This window comes from Tachypleus tridentatus, chromosome 10 (genome assembly GCF_004210375.1).
Source record: "Tachypleus tridentatus isolate NWPU-2018 chromosome 10, ASM421037v1, whole genome shotgun sequence".
Taxonomy (NCBI): domain Eukaryota; kingdom Metazoa; phylum Arthropoda; class Merostomata; order Xiphosura; family Limulidae; genus Tachypleus; species Tachypleus tridentatus.
In genome coordinates this window covers 25735328-25750954 of record NC_134834.1, presented here as the reverse complement: position 1 = coordinate 25750954, position 15627 = coordinate 25735328, and the positions used below count along the sequence as shown (strand labels likewise).

The window sequence follows — 15627 nt, the reverse complement described above, 5'->3', positions numbered from 1 at the left end:
ATGAACTGTTACTAATCTGTTTTATACTCCTATAATAAGACAGTTAGCGTGTAATGGTAATATCTTCGGAATTCATAGTTTAACAAATAAAATCTAACATAGACCATCATGAGCACGCAATTGTCATAGTTTTCTTATACTTGACGATTTGATCGGGCGTGGCCTAGTGGTTAGCCTACTTGGACTACGAATGGAAGGATTTGTGAGTCGCAGTCTGTTTCTGTTTTATAAAAGAGAGCAAAATTAGAAGTCGCGAAAACATTATTACTATACAACACATTCAAATCAAAATGTTTAGAACCCGGATGTTCATGTGCTTTTCATTTCGTCCTACTAACTACTTTGAGTTCAGCTCTCCAAAGTTAATGAAATATTAAACATGTTCGATATTTGAAATAATATAACATTTCGTAGCTAAGTTTCAAAGACTGAAATTGGAATTTTCAACATGAATGGCATGTAATGTGTTACGTAGATTAAGGCCAGGTGAAAGACCATTAGAGCTCGGGGTTAACTATCTCTCATTTCGAGTTATTGGCCAGATGGAAGCCAACGAACCTGCTACCGCAATAGTTTTACTTAGCTTTTTTTAACTGAATTATGTTTTTTTGTTTTGTTTTTGGAATTTCGCGCAAAGCTATACAAGGGCTATCTGCGCTAGGCATCCCTAATTTAGCAGTGTAAGACTAGAGGGAAGGCAGCTAGTCATCACCACCCACCGCCAACTCTTGGCCAACGAATAGTGGGATGGACCGTCACACTATAACGCCCCCACGGCTGAAATGGCGAGCATGTATGGTGCGACGGGGGTTCGAACCCGCGACCCTCAGATTACGAGTCGAACGTCTTAACCCACCTGGCCATGCCGGGCACTGAATTATGAGACTGGTTGTCACTTTTCATAACTGAATGTGCGAAACGTACTTATCGACATAACAGTTCGTAAGAACCGGTAAATATTTAATGATATAAATATTACTCGTAGCGACATGTTTATTCTTCCTACAGATTAAATTAAGATTAAATGCAAAATAAAAATAACTTACTACTAACTGTGGGGCCCCTCGCTAGTGCAGCGGTATGTCTCCGGATTTACAACGCTAAAATCAGCGGTTCGATTCCCCTCGGTGGACTCAGTAGATAGCTCGATGTGACTTTGCTGTAAGAAAACACACACACACACACCAACTGTGAAATGAAGTTACGCCCTCTTTTGGAAACTTTTCTCAACTAGTTTTGATTGCCTCTTTTTTTTCTTTGGTATTACATTTTATGGTCTCGCTATAGAACGAACTAGTCTGTTGTTTTTCGACTGGAGACGAATAAGATCAATAAATTGATTTAATATCGATCAAGTACAGATTGTTTGATCCCAGAATCTATATTGTACAAACGTAAGCAATTTTACTTTATTGTCGCAACTGTTTGAAGTTTGTAACTCGTATTGTCATTTAGCAAATTGTCTCTTAGTTTCTACTAAGTTCAGAAAAAAAAAGCTATTGTTGAGAGTGTCTTCATAACAATCGGTATACATTTAACGATGTTTCATTTGCAACGAAATATTTATTCTTCCTGAACGTAAAATGTAAAATAAAAAGCAAAACATCTTATCAAACATCAAGTTAATAATATTTAGGACCGAATGAACTACGCGACTGAAATTTCTGTTATTATTATTTTATTATTTTACTTCGTGTATTACACCAAGACTTGTTTAGTTGATTCTTCTGTTCAATCACCAATCGCAATTAGTAAGACGTGTGTCCACATTCTGCGCAAGTGGTTGAACAATAAGGAAACATTGGAAAGCTGCATTCTGTTTTCCTTAATTACGACACTAACCATGCTAGCCACTTGACTTTGTCTGAATTTCCGACAGTAATCAAGTTGAATCAAGTTGGTTGTTGTTACCGTTTGTAATTAATCACAAAGCTACACAAAGAATTATCTGTGCTCCGCCCACTACGAGTATCGAAACCTGGATTCTTGCGGTATAAAACGCAGTCATACCATTGTGCCACTAGGGGGCAATCAAATTGGTCAGGAAAACAGTGATCTTCGGTTTTCTCTCATCTAAGGACTGCCCCGACACTTTGGCACCGTTGTGTACTTTCTCTCTACTGAACCTCTATTATTCACTTCTCATCACGATTGGTGCTGACGTAAATGGAAAGGCGCCTCCAGTCTTGTGAGAGAGACTTCTCTCTTATGGTAGTTCGAAATAAAATAATTTGTTTTGAAGTAGCCATAGCGTTATTGGTGTACACAAGCAGCTTTGAAAAAAAAAATTCATCCAATTCGATGAAACTACAAAAGACACTTACATCACAGTGAAGTAAGTTAACGCGGAAAGGAGATTTTGACAATAAGATGTAAAATAATTCTTAGCCCAAATATAAGTTCGTTATCAATAGTTTACTTTTTCTTTTCTTGGTTTCTGACCTGCGTGTTTTAAAATTTATTTCAAATAGAGTTGTAGTTTAAAAACATGAAACATAAATTTTAACAACCTCAAAAAAAATAGTTATGCTATGTATTATAATTTATCTCGACGAGTCTCCGATTTATTGTGTTAATATATTACGATTTCATATAGCCTAAAATTTCAATCTGAATTTAAAAGTTAATTTAATGTTGGTGTGTATCAAAGTTATTATATTTGCCAACACAGTTGATGCACAAAATGTTCTTTCTTAAAACAAATATACAAGCAATACTACAATTTATAATAATGGTTATTACAAATAATGATTTGTATACAAAAGGTTTACAAACTTAGAAACAATATTGAGTTTTCTATTTGGTTTGGAAGTGAATATTGTATCGACGGTTCACGATGAGCGATTAATTTTGTGTTTTATACACAGATACAATTCACTTGATGGAAGCTAGCTAGCTTCTTCACATGTAAGCTTTTTCCCGACAAGAATATCTAATGTTCTCGTAGAAATACCAATGTCTGAAGTTAGTTCATTGTATTTATACGGCTTGTAATGTTTGAAATAAACAAACGTTCTGGCCAAATATCTAATCTTCCCATTAATAAGCGTTTATCATAGTTTTAGTTTCCGAGGTTTATAGTACACTAACTGTTGCAAATCAATAATATTAAAATTGTCTCTCGGAGCTTCGATTTATAAACTTTAGGCGAGGTTCTCAAAAATATAGTTGGCAACAGTATTTTACTTACCCGCATAGCACATTGTTGATTCTTAGACTCAAGAATCTTCTACAGATTTAGAGAGTAGGAGGGAATTTCGCAACACATATCTAGCACTATAAGTTACATGCATTTCTAAATATATATTTAACTAAACCAAATATTGATATTAAAATAAATATAGATCAGTAAATCTGTTACAGTCATAGATTATTTTAATTAAAGTATTCGAAATTAAAAACAAACCTGAAATGTTTGAATTATTTATAATAATTATATCAGCAGTACGTCAAATATTTAAATTATTGGAGCAGTTTCTACGAAGAATGCGATTAAAATTAGTTAAATTACTTTCGAGCCTAAAATTTCATTAAGATCTTACGTTTGGCTGTTTATTGACCTGGTCATAATTATATATAATCTCATGAATTGGTTATATGCATTTATTTCAGTATTAACATTTCTTCCCTTCGTAATTATAATAGCGAAGGTATACAACTAATGATTCGGTGCATTTTCACTTTTACTGCTTTTATTGTTCCTCAATATTAAGACAATCGATTAGAATAAATTACAGTAATGTGAGTGTTGTGGTGGTACACGGCTTACCAACTCGAATTTCACATGATCATAAGAAAATATATTTATTGACTATATTAATACTTACGTTTATCTGATGATAAAAATGTTGATTATTAATATGAAACAACATATTTCAAACCAGCAGCAAATAATGGATAATACCATCTAAATAATACACAACGTTTAACCAGCAGCAAATAATGGATAATACCATCTAAATAATACACAACGTTTAACCAGCAGCAAATAATGGATAATACCATCTAAATCATACACAACGTTTTCAGTAAAATCTTTTATGTCAACAATTTACATCTACCAAATAAACGTACAATATAATTGAAGCTTGAAATTTGATAACAAGGAACGCTACTTTTTAGAGAATATAGTTTGTAGACGGCTTCACTGTTAGTAAAAAAAACATTATTACAAATGTACAACGTTTCGCCAAACTTTACAATATCCACAACATTCGAAAGCAACCAATTCCGTAGGCCAAACGCCTTATTTGAGGACTAAAACTGCCTTAGCCGTAAACGCTCATACTATACCTAAACCTATATCATATTTGTGTGTCCTTGTTCTATAATTCTCGACGTTAAATATGAAAAATGTTGATACATCAACATTATCAATTCCTTTTAGAATCTTAAACACTTCAATCAGATCCCCCATAACTCTTCTTTTTTCAAGACAAAACAATTTTAAGGATCTTAATCTCTTCTCATATGACAACCCCTCCATTTCAGGTACCAGTTTAGTAACCCTCCTCTGAACCACTTCTAACAATCCAACGTTTTTCCTAAGGCAAGGAACCCAAGATTTAACACAATACTCCAAATGTAGCCTAACCGGTGACCTACGTATACAATGAAATTAAAACCTCTTTAGGCTTACATACAGTATTTCTGTAGAATTTAAAATACTATTTGCTTTGCCACTAGCAACAAGACACTGCTTGGAGGGCTTAAGAGACTGATCAACCATTACACTAAAGACCCTTTTCCTTCATGACACTCTTTAGGTTATTCAACTCTAAATGATATCTATAGTTTTAATTAGGGTAATTCACATGGAATAGTGTCTTTCACTACTCATTTAAGTCGTCTCCCAACTTTATAGTTGAAGCTTCTTCCAAGATGGCCGATTTTATTTGTTTGTTTGTTTTTTGAATTTCGCACAAAGCTACTCTAGGGCTGTCTGTGCTAGCCGTCCCTAATTTAGCAGTGTAAGACTAGAGGGAAGGCAGCTAGTCATCACCACCCACCGCCAATTCTTGGGCTACAACGAATTATAATGCCCCCACGGCTGAAAGGGCGAGCATGTTTGGTGCGACAAGGATTCGAACCTACGACCCTCAGATTACGATTTGAGCGCCTTAACCATTTGGCCATACCGAACCTCCAATAAGTAACTACCAAAAAAGTTGTTCGTTCAATGCCAGAATTCGCAAGTTAGGAGAAAATAACAACATATTCGAAAATTAATAGATCTCAAATTTGTAATAAAAACAAGTTAATCGCCGGTGCGTGTTCGTTATTATTATTATTATGTGATACTTTGCGGATTCAAATCAGAGATGTATTTGGAAGAAGAATTTCAAACTGGCTGAGATACAACAAACTAAACAATGGTCGGAACACTACTTATGTAAATCATTTCTTACAACAACAACTGTTATGGTGCGAGCACATTTTCTAAATGGTTGAAATATAACGTTGTTCGAACAAATAAATACAAGCATTTCCTGTTCTTATATTCTAATTTAAAACGTCGTGTACTTCTTGTAAATTAGTTATAAAGTGAGTTTGATTGGCTTGTAGTTCTCATATGCACAGCTAATGTATCAAAAAATTATATTTAAAAATATTTTTTTCCACTGATGCTTTTTTTCAACCAATGTTGTTTTAACTTTTCTTCCAGCTAGTGTACATTCTAGAGGATATAAATGTGATGGTACGGAAGCCAGTAAGTGTCAAACCGGAATCTTAGAAAAAATTGGAAAAGATAGCAGATATTTTCCTAAAACTGCCCTTCACGAACATTGCAGGTATGTTAAATAATTCTACTCTGTAATAATAATAATAATAATAAACTCTAATAAAACCTTGAACAAATGTCTTTACCTTTTACTACACATTTTGTATCATTTATAAGTTTTATAGTGATTAGCGCCCTCTGTTAAATATATTTTGCTAAAATTTAACACTTTACTTCAACAGCCACATCATTAAACCTTTAAAAATGACACTACAGTTTAACTGAATTAAAAATACCTTACTTATACCTGTAATTATGAAACAAAAATTAATATTTTTTATTTCGTAAACTTGTTTCTGTGAAAAGGCAAATAAAAATTACTTTTAGTTCTTGCTGTGTGAAACTAGTAAAATGAAGAATAAACAAGATGGTGGAAAATAATACGAGGGAAACGTATATATAAGGTGTAATTAATATGTATTATTATATATTCTAGATGGCGTCATCAAACATATTTTTTTCTATTTTATTTATTTTTATTTGAGTAAAGCCCGCCAATGACATAGCGGCATGTCTGTGACCTCGTACCGCAAAAAATGTGGTTTCGATACTCTTGGTGTAGCGAAAAATAGCTCTGTGCTTATTTCGAAACAAATAATTAATTATTTTAATAATTGATTACCTTGATAAGTGGCCTCGCATGGCCAGTTGGTACGAGCGTTATAAGTGCGAGCAATCCCATTATTTGTTGGTAAAAGAGTAGCTCAAAAGTTGGCGCTGGGTGGTAATGTCTAGCTGCTAAAATAGGGATGGCTAGCTCAGATAGCCCTCATGTATTTTTGGCGAAATTTCAAAATAAAACAAATACGAACACGCTTGAAGTTAATATGGCTAGTACCATTTAGAATTCATTTTAACACCAGTCCTCAATTTATGTATCTTTTAGTGCTGAGGCACTGTGGTGTCAAGCTTTAAAAGTATTTTGAATTGTCTGTTTTATTTAAAACATTGTTGATGGAGCTATGAGTAAAAACGTATTTCCTTTAATTTCTTCAGGGGTTCGATTCCCCTCGATGGACTAAGCAAATAGCGCGATGTGGTTTTGCTATAAGAAAACGCCCTTATTCGCCTTAATTTCTCATTTTAACGGGCCTAGATGATTTCTTAATCAAATAAGCGAGATTAATCCATTTTATCCATTTTGCGTTACTTAAACAGATTATGAACTATTTATAGTGAGAGTATATTGCTTTGTTCTGCATCTTTTGTTTTTTTATATTGTTGGCTGTATAGCAATGCACGAATAACGATAGATTAAATGTCCCCTGAAAATATTCTTTTTCAAAAGTATATAAAACTAAAATTAAGATTAACAAATGTTTATTTCTTACTTTTGGTATTTATATGCCATGATGTGTTGTAGCCGACAGAGTGCATATTTCTTCTTGTGATTCATGGCGTGTGCACGTTTTATTGTCGTTACGACAGAACAAACTGCAACGTTAAGCATCCCTTATGCGACGCCATTTTAGTGTCTACTGACTGGCAGACGACACACTGCTGTAATGTACGTAGTTAAAACAGGTGGTCCTTCCAGTCGGCCTTTGGTCCCCTTTCGGGGAAATAAATATATCTTTTATGCACGTGATTTGAACAACATAATATGCTCTATTAAAACCGATTTTTTTGCAACAGATTAATTTATCTAGTTTACGTCTGATAGGCAAACGTTTCGGATATCTTACTCGCTATGTCCATATTATATATAAATACGAAACTAAACATGACTCGCAACTTTTTTACCATCTGGTATATTCTTACGTAAACGCACTCATTTGGCATCGGTCTCGAGCTATTTCTGTCACAAGTACGCCACAGAAAAATTCATCCTTTACCATCAACGCACTTGTCACGAGACTCAATTAAGGATGCCAAGTGCAAAGTTCCATAAAAAAAAAAAAGTGGATATTCTGTTCTTGTTACATAAATAAGCTACGATTAGTGGCTAAGCGCTCTCCAACATAGCTTTCAACCAGAAGACCTCTAGTTTTCTTTCCTGCGCCAGACATACAAGATATTTTGGCTTTATGTGAGCGCGTGTAAGACCACAAATTAGACCAGTTTATCAAGTCAACTGTCATGGGCCTTATAAAGCTCTAATTTAACATCTTGTGGCGCCTGAGCTACTCTATGTGGTCAAAGAAAGTGAATAAACTTTACATACTTTATCTCTGTACAAACACATTCGCACATGCGCAAAAAATATAATAAAATAACTCGCCGCTAAAAGGATTGAAACTTAAATAAATGACGCTGGTCTACAATTTTGTGAGGAAGTTTTGTCTTGATACTAATGAAAGTAACTGGGCAATCAAAAACAGTGACGAATAAATATTTTTGCAAATACTTGGGTTTTTAACGGCCCTTGAACATCCAAAATCGTTGTCTTTAGTCATTATATTAAACAGACTTCTTTCCAGGTACTCGCTTTTTTCTTCGTTACATCGATAGGGGTCGCCTAACAAGATAGAGACTAGAATCATTCTTTGTCTCTTATTTGTTTTAGAATAAAAATTCACCACAGTGTGTGCCAGCTATTTGTCGATAGAAAAGTACAACGTCATTTTAGCTCGAAGTTCCGCAAATCATTGTTTGTTTGTTTTGGAATTTCGCACAAAGCTACTCGAGGGCTATCTGTGCTAGCCGTCCCTAATTTAGCAGTGTAAGACTAGAGGGAAGGCAGCTAGTCATCACCACCCACCGCCAACTCTTGGGCTACTCTTTTGGGATTGACCGTCACATTATAACGCCCCCACAGCTGGGAAGGCGAGAATGTTTGGCGCGACGCGGGCGCGAACCCCCGACCCTTGAATTACGAGTCGCACGCCTTACGCGCTTGGCCATACCAGGCCCTCCGCAAATCAACCAGTATACATGTAATTACAGAAAATATTAGTACAAGTAGATGTGTTTGCACATTCTTTACGCTTTGTTTATGCAGGCGACTTATACTTTGTGTAACGCCTTAGGAGCGTTGCGAAAACTGTAGGGTACGTGATATGCAAAAGGAGAAACGTCCATAATAGGGGCGGCCCGGCATAGCCAGGTGGGTTAAGGCGTTCGATTCGTAATCTCAGGGTTGCGGGTTCGAATACCCGTCGTACTAAACATGCTCGTCCTTTCAGCCGTTGGGGCGTCATAATGTTTGACAATCCCACTATTCGTTGGTAAAAGAGTAGCCTAAAAGTTGGCGATGGGTGCTGATGACTAGCTGCCTTCCTTCTAGTTTTATACTGCTAAATTAGGGACGGCTAGCGCAGATAGCCCTCGTGTAGCGTTGCGCGAAATTGAAACCAAAATCTATAATAGGGACGCTCTGTGAATTTGAAATACTTCATAGTATTTTGTTGTAGTAAATAACAGATCTAGAGTTTCGTTTCTCTTTTACCAATTTGAGAAGAGCTAATTTGTTTTAGTGTAAATAAACTGTTATATCTGAATGAAATCATTTTAGAATTTCGTACAAAGCCAAATAAGACGTCTCTAATTTTGAATTGATAGACCGAATTGTGGGGTTTAGACGTCATTATTTTAGCGCATCCAAGTCCGCAAAGTGCGAAACGAGATTTTAGACGACGGGAAGCGAAGTGGAGTTTTAGATTAACAGTCCTGATACGCTAACTGCTTATTTCTTTACAACGTATCGTCTCTAACAGCGATACGTTATCGCACGTGGTCATGTCTAAGTGCTAAAGACAAAGCGTTGTACAGAAATAAATCTATCTCACAAACAGATATTTGAAAGCTTCACAAGAGGTCCTATTCTATATGCCAGAAATGCAAGAACTTGATTACCATAGAAATATTGATGCCCAACTAATGGTTGCCCTTTGACCCTGAGATAAGGTCTTAAGACGGATCTTCTTTCTGAAAGGACAATAAGGTAATAGTTTCTGTTTTTAACCTGTTCATTGTCGTAGACGAGATAACTCGTCCAAGCCGATTGGTAACACAGTGTCACGGACGAGCTAATTCGTTCTCAATGATACCTAACTTCAACGCTAGATTTCAACACCATACATGCATTTGACCTACTTACAAATTGTTTCACTTTCGATCCAAAATGGCGTCACGAGAAAGTTACAAAATGAAAAAACATTAGAGTTGTATTGTAGCAGCTGAAATGCTTAGCAGTCAACAGGTTAAATAATACCTTATTATCAACTGCTATTGAGTTAACCCTTTAGATCAGTTGGTAGAGCACTCGCTTACAGCGCTAACAGTTCTAGGTCTAAATCCTGCTTACAAGATACGTAGAACTTAGACCAGTACAAAGTGAAAAATTCACATTTGCTTGCATAGAAATATAATTTTTTCAATGAAAAAAAACCACAGGAAAACAAACTTACTTTATTTTATCAAGTAAATTAATATACTTCAATTTGGAAATGTTTAGTAAAAAATATCACTTCCTTCTGTTTCTTATCCTCTCCTCTTTTTAGATTATAGATTTATTACAGTTTCGAGATCCTAACTGACAGTATACCAATATTTTAACTGTTGTAATTGACAAATGCTTAATAGTAAATAACGTTGACTTACACAAAGCTTTCAAAACGCAATGATATGCCAGTTTTGGAGTGTGTGTGTTTTTTCTTATAGCAAAGCCACATCGGGCTATTTGCTGAGCCCAGCGAGGGGAATCGAACCCCTGATTTTAGCGTTGCAAATTCGTAGACATACCGCTGTACTAGCGGGAGGGTGGGGTGGAAAGTCAATACCATAATTACGATAAGAAAGAATAATGGTAAATTTGTGAACATTTTCTAATTAACTAAATTCTTTTTATGGTTACAATAAGGCATCACGATTTCATTATTTGAGAAGCAGTTTTTAATCACTGTTTGATATTGTAATCTTAACTTTGTTAGAACATCGGTAACAATAATTGGAAAATCTGAGTAACTTGTGTTGTTTTTTTTATATTTCATGCATTTAACTGTATAGGAGCTTACGTGAAAACATGGCATGTCTGATTAAAGAACTTTCAAACTGCACAACCAAGAAAATAAACGAGGAAACCCGAAATATTTTGATGAAGGCAAAAAAATATGTGGAAGATAAATGTCATGAAAGTGAAGGTAAGTTCCCGTAAATCTAGCCCTAGAATTTTTAATGTTTTTCTTTTAACCTTTTCCAATTGTTATTATTTGCTAACCATGCAATTATTTTCAAGTGAAATTCGTATACATAAGTCACTAGTGTTTTACAGACTCAGTTTTCAAACCATAATTATATATGTGTGTATACTATACAATAGCCGAACATTTTGAATTCATGTTTAGAATGGGCCACGAACCAATGCTTCCAGGAAGCACAATTTTCAAGCTGCTTAGTTGATTCAGGTCTATTCAACGAACAAACATTGTCAAGAGAAACCTGTGGGTAAGTATGGTAGAAATAGAAATTAAGATAAAAAACAACAACAACACTCGAACTAGTGATGAATAACCAATGACAATATATCGTTAAAACTACTTTTGAATAAAACCAATGTTAATCTCTGTAGTTTCTTTGTAGTTAAACATAAAGCTACACATTGAGCTATTTGTGTTAGAAAACTAATACTAATCTATCTTTGTTTTATCTGCTGTTAAACACAAAGCTACACATTACGCTATTTGTGTTGTACACAAGATGATTTTAGCATTATAAGTTACATATGCTTTATCCATTATGAATATCGAAATCCAAATTTTGGCTTTTTAAGAGCCCAGACTTGCCGTAATGATAATTACATTAAAACAGTTGATGGAAGATTAACATTGAAAAGCTATTGGTGAAAACTAACGTTAATAAACTATATATTATCGACAAGCATAATACTACTTGTTTAAAAGAAATAACCTTTAAATTTGCATTTTATTTCAAGGGAAAATTGCCTGTTTGATACAAACTCATAGTATATTACAATGGAAATATTTCTGGTTGAGCATTTTTCTCAACCACCATATTTTCTATAAATAGACATATATATATATAAATCATCGTTTTAACACAAGTTTTCTAACCTTATATTGATTTGAACACTTGTTTTTCTATGATGTATATTTAACGATCGAGTGTGGGCGAGTGATTAATCTATCAGACTGTAACGCTAAGGATTCATGGTTTACGTCCCGTTACTATACAAAAAAAAGCGTTTCGCACTTTGAAGCCTTGGGAATGTTATAAGACTGGCGGTCAGCCCCTATATTCGGTCTAAAATATCGTAATAATTAGCAGTAGGTGATGTTGACCAATGTCTTTCCTCCGTATATAGCCTATTGCTTCAAAACTAGGGACGGCTAGTTCAGATAAACCTCATTTAGGTTTGCACTAATCCAACAAACAAACATAACGGATATTGTTAGAAATGTGTTGGAGGTATAATTTATTGTATGTTTCTTTACATCAGTTATTTATTTAAATTCGAGGATTACAAAGCAGTTTCATGAACAAATAGTTACAAGTATAAAAATTCGCGCTTGTCTTCAGGTTTTTCTTTATTTATTACTTGTTTGCCGATTTTTATCACTTTTAAAAAGCTTCAATAATTCGCCATCTTAAGCGCTGAAAATTTAAGAATTCCCAACAAAGTATCATTCTTATTGAGCGGTCACAAATAATCCAGAGGGCGTATTATCCAACAACGAACAAATAAAAGAAATCTATATGACGAATAGATGTACTCTGTAAGCTACCATATACACAGCTTTTATAAACTTCTGTTACAAAGAATGTAAATAGATCATACAAAAATGCTTTCAAGTTTATTATTTGACATAGCTGAGAGATAGTATCTTAAAGTTAGGTCCTTTTATATCTGGCGCAGAGCATATATTTTTGTTTCAGTGTGTGTGTGTGATATGTAACTTTCCATCTACTCTGGCTTTCGTGTTAGTAAATTTTATTCGACAGTAAATCACATAGTTTATCATAATGTAACGTTATCTCTAACCTTAGTAACAATGAATTATTTCTCCGTTGACAGGAAATACGTAAACTACAGAAACTGCGTTTCATTGAGGTTGCAGGATTGCCTTGAAGAAACTCAACAACTGCTAGACGTTTTTGTTTTTGACAAAGTTGGAGAGTTAGTTTGGGAATGTCCAAGACTTAGCCAGATAAGAGATGAAAAAGACAGTCGCCAGTTGATGGGGGATGCTCCCTCAACTGAAGGTGATATAATAATTTCAATTTGTGTCAAATGTCTAAATGGTTTCAGTAGCTAACTTACGCATACATGAGTTAGTGTCTTTACTGTACAGTTTAAAGTTTTCAAAACGTCTGCGCTCATTTAAATGTAATAGTTTTCTAGCTTTATTAATAATGTAGTAGAGGTAAAACCGAACTTTATATAATGGTCTCACTTTTGTTTACTATATGTGATGGCAAAACAAGTTCAGAACCATAATTTATGTTGATGGGTTTAAGGAGGTAAGTACATCGTCCAGATGTACGTCCATCGTACATCTGCTTTTATAAGTAGAATAATGAAAATACCAGAATTTGATGAATTTGTTTGAATTTCGTGGAAAGCTACTCGAGAGATATCTGTGATAGCCGTCTCTGACTTTGAGGTTATACACTAGAAGAAAAGACAGCTGGCTACCTCTTGGATTAGTCTTTATCAACGAATAGGGGGATTGGCCGTCACATCATAAAGTCTCGACGATTGAAAGGGCGAGTATGTTCGGTGAACCCACAATTCACAGATTACAAGTCGAGCGCCCGAACCACCAGACACTAACTTACTGGTAATTTGTCAGCTTGTTCCCCATGCTCTCTTTATCAGTTTCTTTCTTTGTTATATGATTGACTTTATCAAAATTGTTACGTACTGGCAATATTTGGTCTTTATTGGGTATTGGAACTCACTTGAACCGGTTCTTTATATAGAATTTTAAATAGATTGAACAGTCTTTGTGGGCATGGGGGAGGTGGGGGCGTTAACGAGTTTCACTATTTTTTTTTTTTTTTTTTGGATTTCGTTGAAGTTGAAAGTTGCGTAAAGCCTTATCGACCGTGATGCCAAAGCCTGACAGAGGTGAGTATACCTGCCTTTCTAAGGAGAATTTCATCACTCGTTGTCAGATGAAGGTTCATCGATCATGAACCTTCGTTACGAAAATCGTGATGCACATGACCAGTATTGTCTCTCTCTCACTTGCACGTGCGATAGGAAAAAAAAAAATGCATTTTAATGTCAGTTTATATATCCTGTAAGCTGAATGATACAATGTATGCGTCATGTAATGATCAAAGTCAACACGATGACGGATGTTTTTGAGTGCGTAAGCAGGGGTGGATACAGGATTTTTTGGTGGGGGGTATGATCGACTAAGTAACAGTGACTTAAACCCGACCACAAGTAAACTTTTCCTTGTTACTGCAACATAAATTTCATGGAATTAATTTAGAAACAAAGAAAAGAAACATATATGACTATGAACCCTCATTTATTGATTTTATTCTAAAATATCAAGTTACAAGTAATCGTACAGCACTATACTGAATCACACAACATAGTGCATGTGACAATGAACTTTCATATATTCCTAAATAACATGTTACAAGTAAACATAAAGCTCTTAGGCCTATAGCAGTGTATCGAATCATGTACACAACATATTAACATGAACTCTTTAACGCCGCAGTACATATGACCATGTACTCTCATTTATTCCAAAACATTTCTGAGAGGAAGTAAGTGTCAGCCTAGTGGGTTGATCTAGCCAATACTATAAAGTCACTAGGTCTGAGGTCAATATAGTAATGGTGAGACAGTAGATCCTTGTTTCTGGGGAAATCCCACTCAGTGGTCTACGTAATCAAAAATATTCTAATTGAGATGATCAGTACTTTATATTTGAGATTTCCCATTAACCTACACAATTTTGGTATGGCCAGTGGGGGGATGCATCCCCTCTCTGTATCCATCCCTGTGCATAAGAAGCGAAGAGTATACTTATTCTTGTACATGACATTCTCAACATGAATGGTACCTTATCTGATACATGCGTAAATGGTACCTTATCTGATACATGCACTAAAACCAGTCAGATACCCGTACAGGTTTAGTCTTAGCTATCTCTAACGTTGAACTATTGATCAAAGGGAGGGTGACCAGACTCTGGTTTTCCTTGCCTATGGTATTAGGTTTTTAATCGAATGTTGGGATTTACTTCCATCATTAATTATATCGGCCACAGACTGTTAGTATAAATCGTATTCAGCGATGAACTAATCACTCCTGACCGAATACAATTAGCATACATTTTAAATTAGGTGTAATTTAGTTTAACAAAAACATTTTGAATGAGTGTTTACGATATCTAGAGTGCATATTGATAACGTGCTGAGACGGGATTCTATAACTGGAAGGAGGAGAGCCCGTGCTTTGGCCGATGCTAAACTTTTCTAACCTGTAAGTAAATAAATGAGTCTTCGGGACAAAAATGATTTTCTATTATGGATACTGAATAATTATTTATCGATTTAATTTTCATTCTTTATAGAGATTCTTGTTATTCTTGGTATTATATAACTATACAATGGAATTAGTGTCTGTGATATATAAATAATAAACTTATGTAAGGGTTAAAGAGTGAAATTGGTCACAATAAAAGAAGAAATAAACATCTGAGGTTAACGACTTTAAATCGTGGCTAAACCATTTAAGAAGTGCATATCGCTCCTTCTAAAGTTCACTCGCAGAAGAACTGTAAAGTCAAATCGGGTGGGATTTGAACTTGCCCTTCTGGTTTATTTCCTTAAAATATCCCAACTTCAAGTGCAATTTACTAGATGTCAGTGGTGTACATTTTCGCTGGAAATCGAGAATTTCATTGTTTGTTATAAAA

The 15627-nt window shown here is 34.9% G+C and overlaps 1 protein-coding gene across 1 annotated transcript in view; it reads left to right on the top strand.

Moving 5' to 3' along the window:
- Positions 1-15627, top strand: part of LOC143228911 (uncharacterized) — a 30329-nt gene that overhangs the window by 7803 nt on the left and 6899 nt on the right. Inside the window, exons 2-5 of the mRNA XM_076460357.1 lie at positions 5666-5792; positions 10730-10863; positions 11068-11167; positions 12756-12943. Of these exons, the coding sequence (XP_076316472.1) occupies positions 5666-5792; positions 10730-10863; positions 11068-11167; positions 12756-12943 (549 nt within the window). The remainder of the gene's footprint in view (positions 1-5665; positions 5793-10729; positions 10864-11067; positions 11168-12755; positions 12944-15627) is intronic.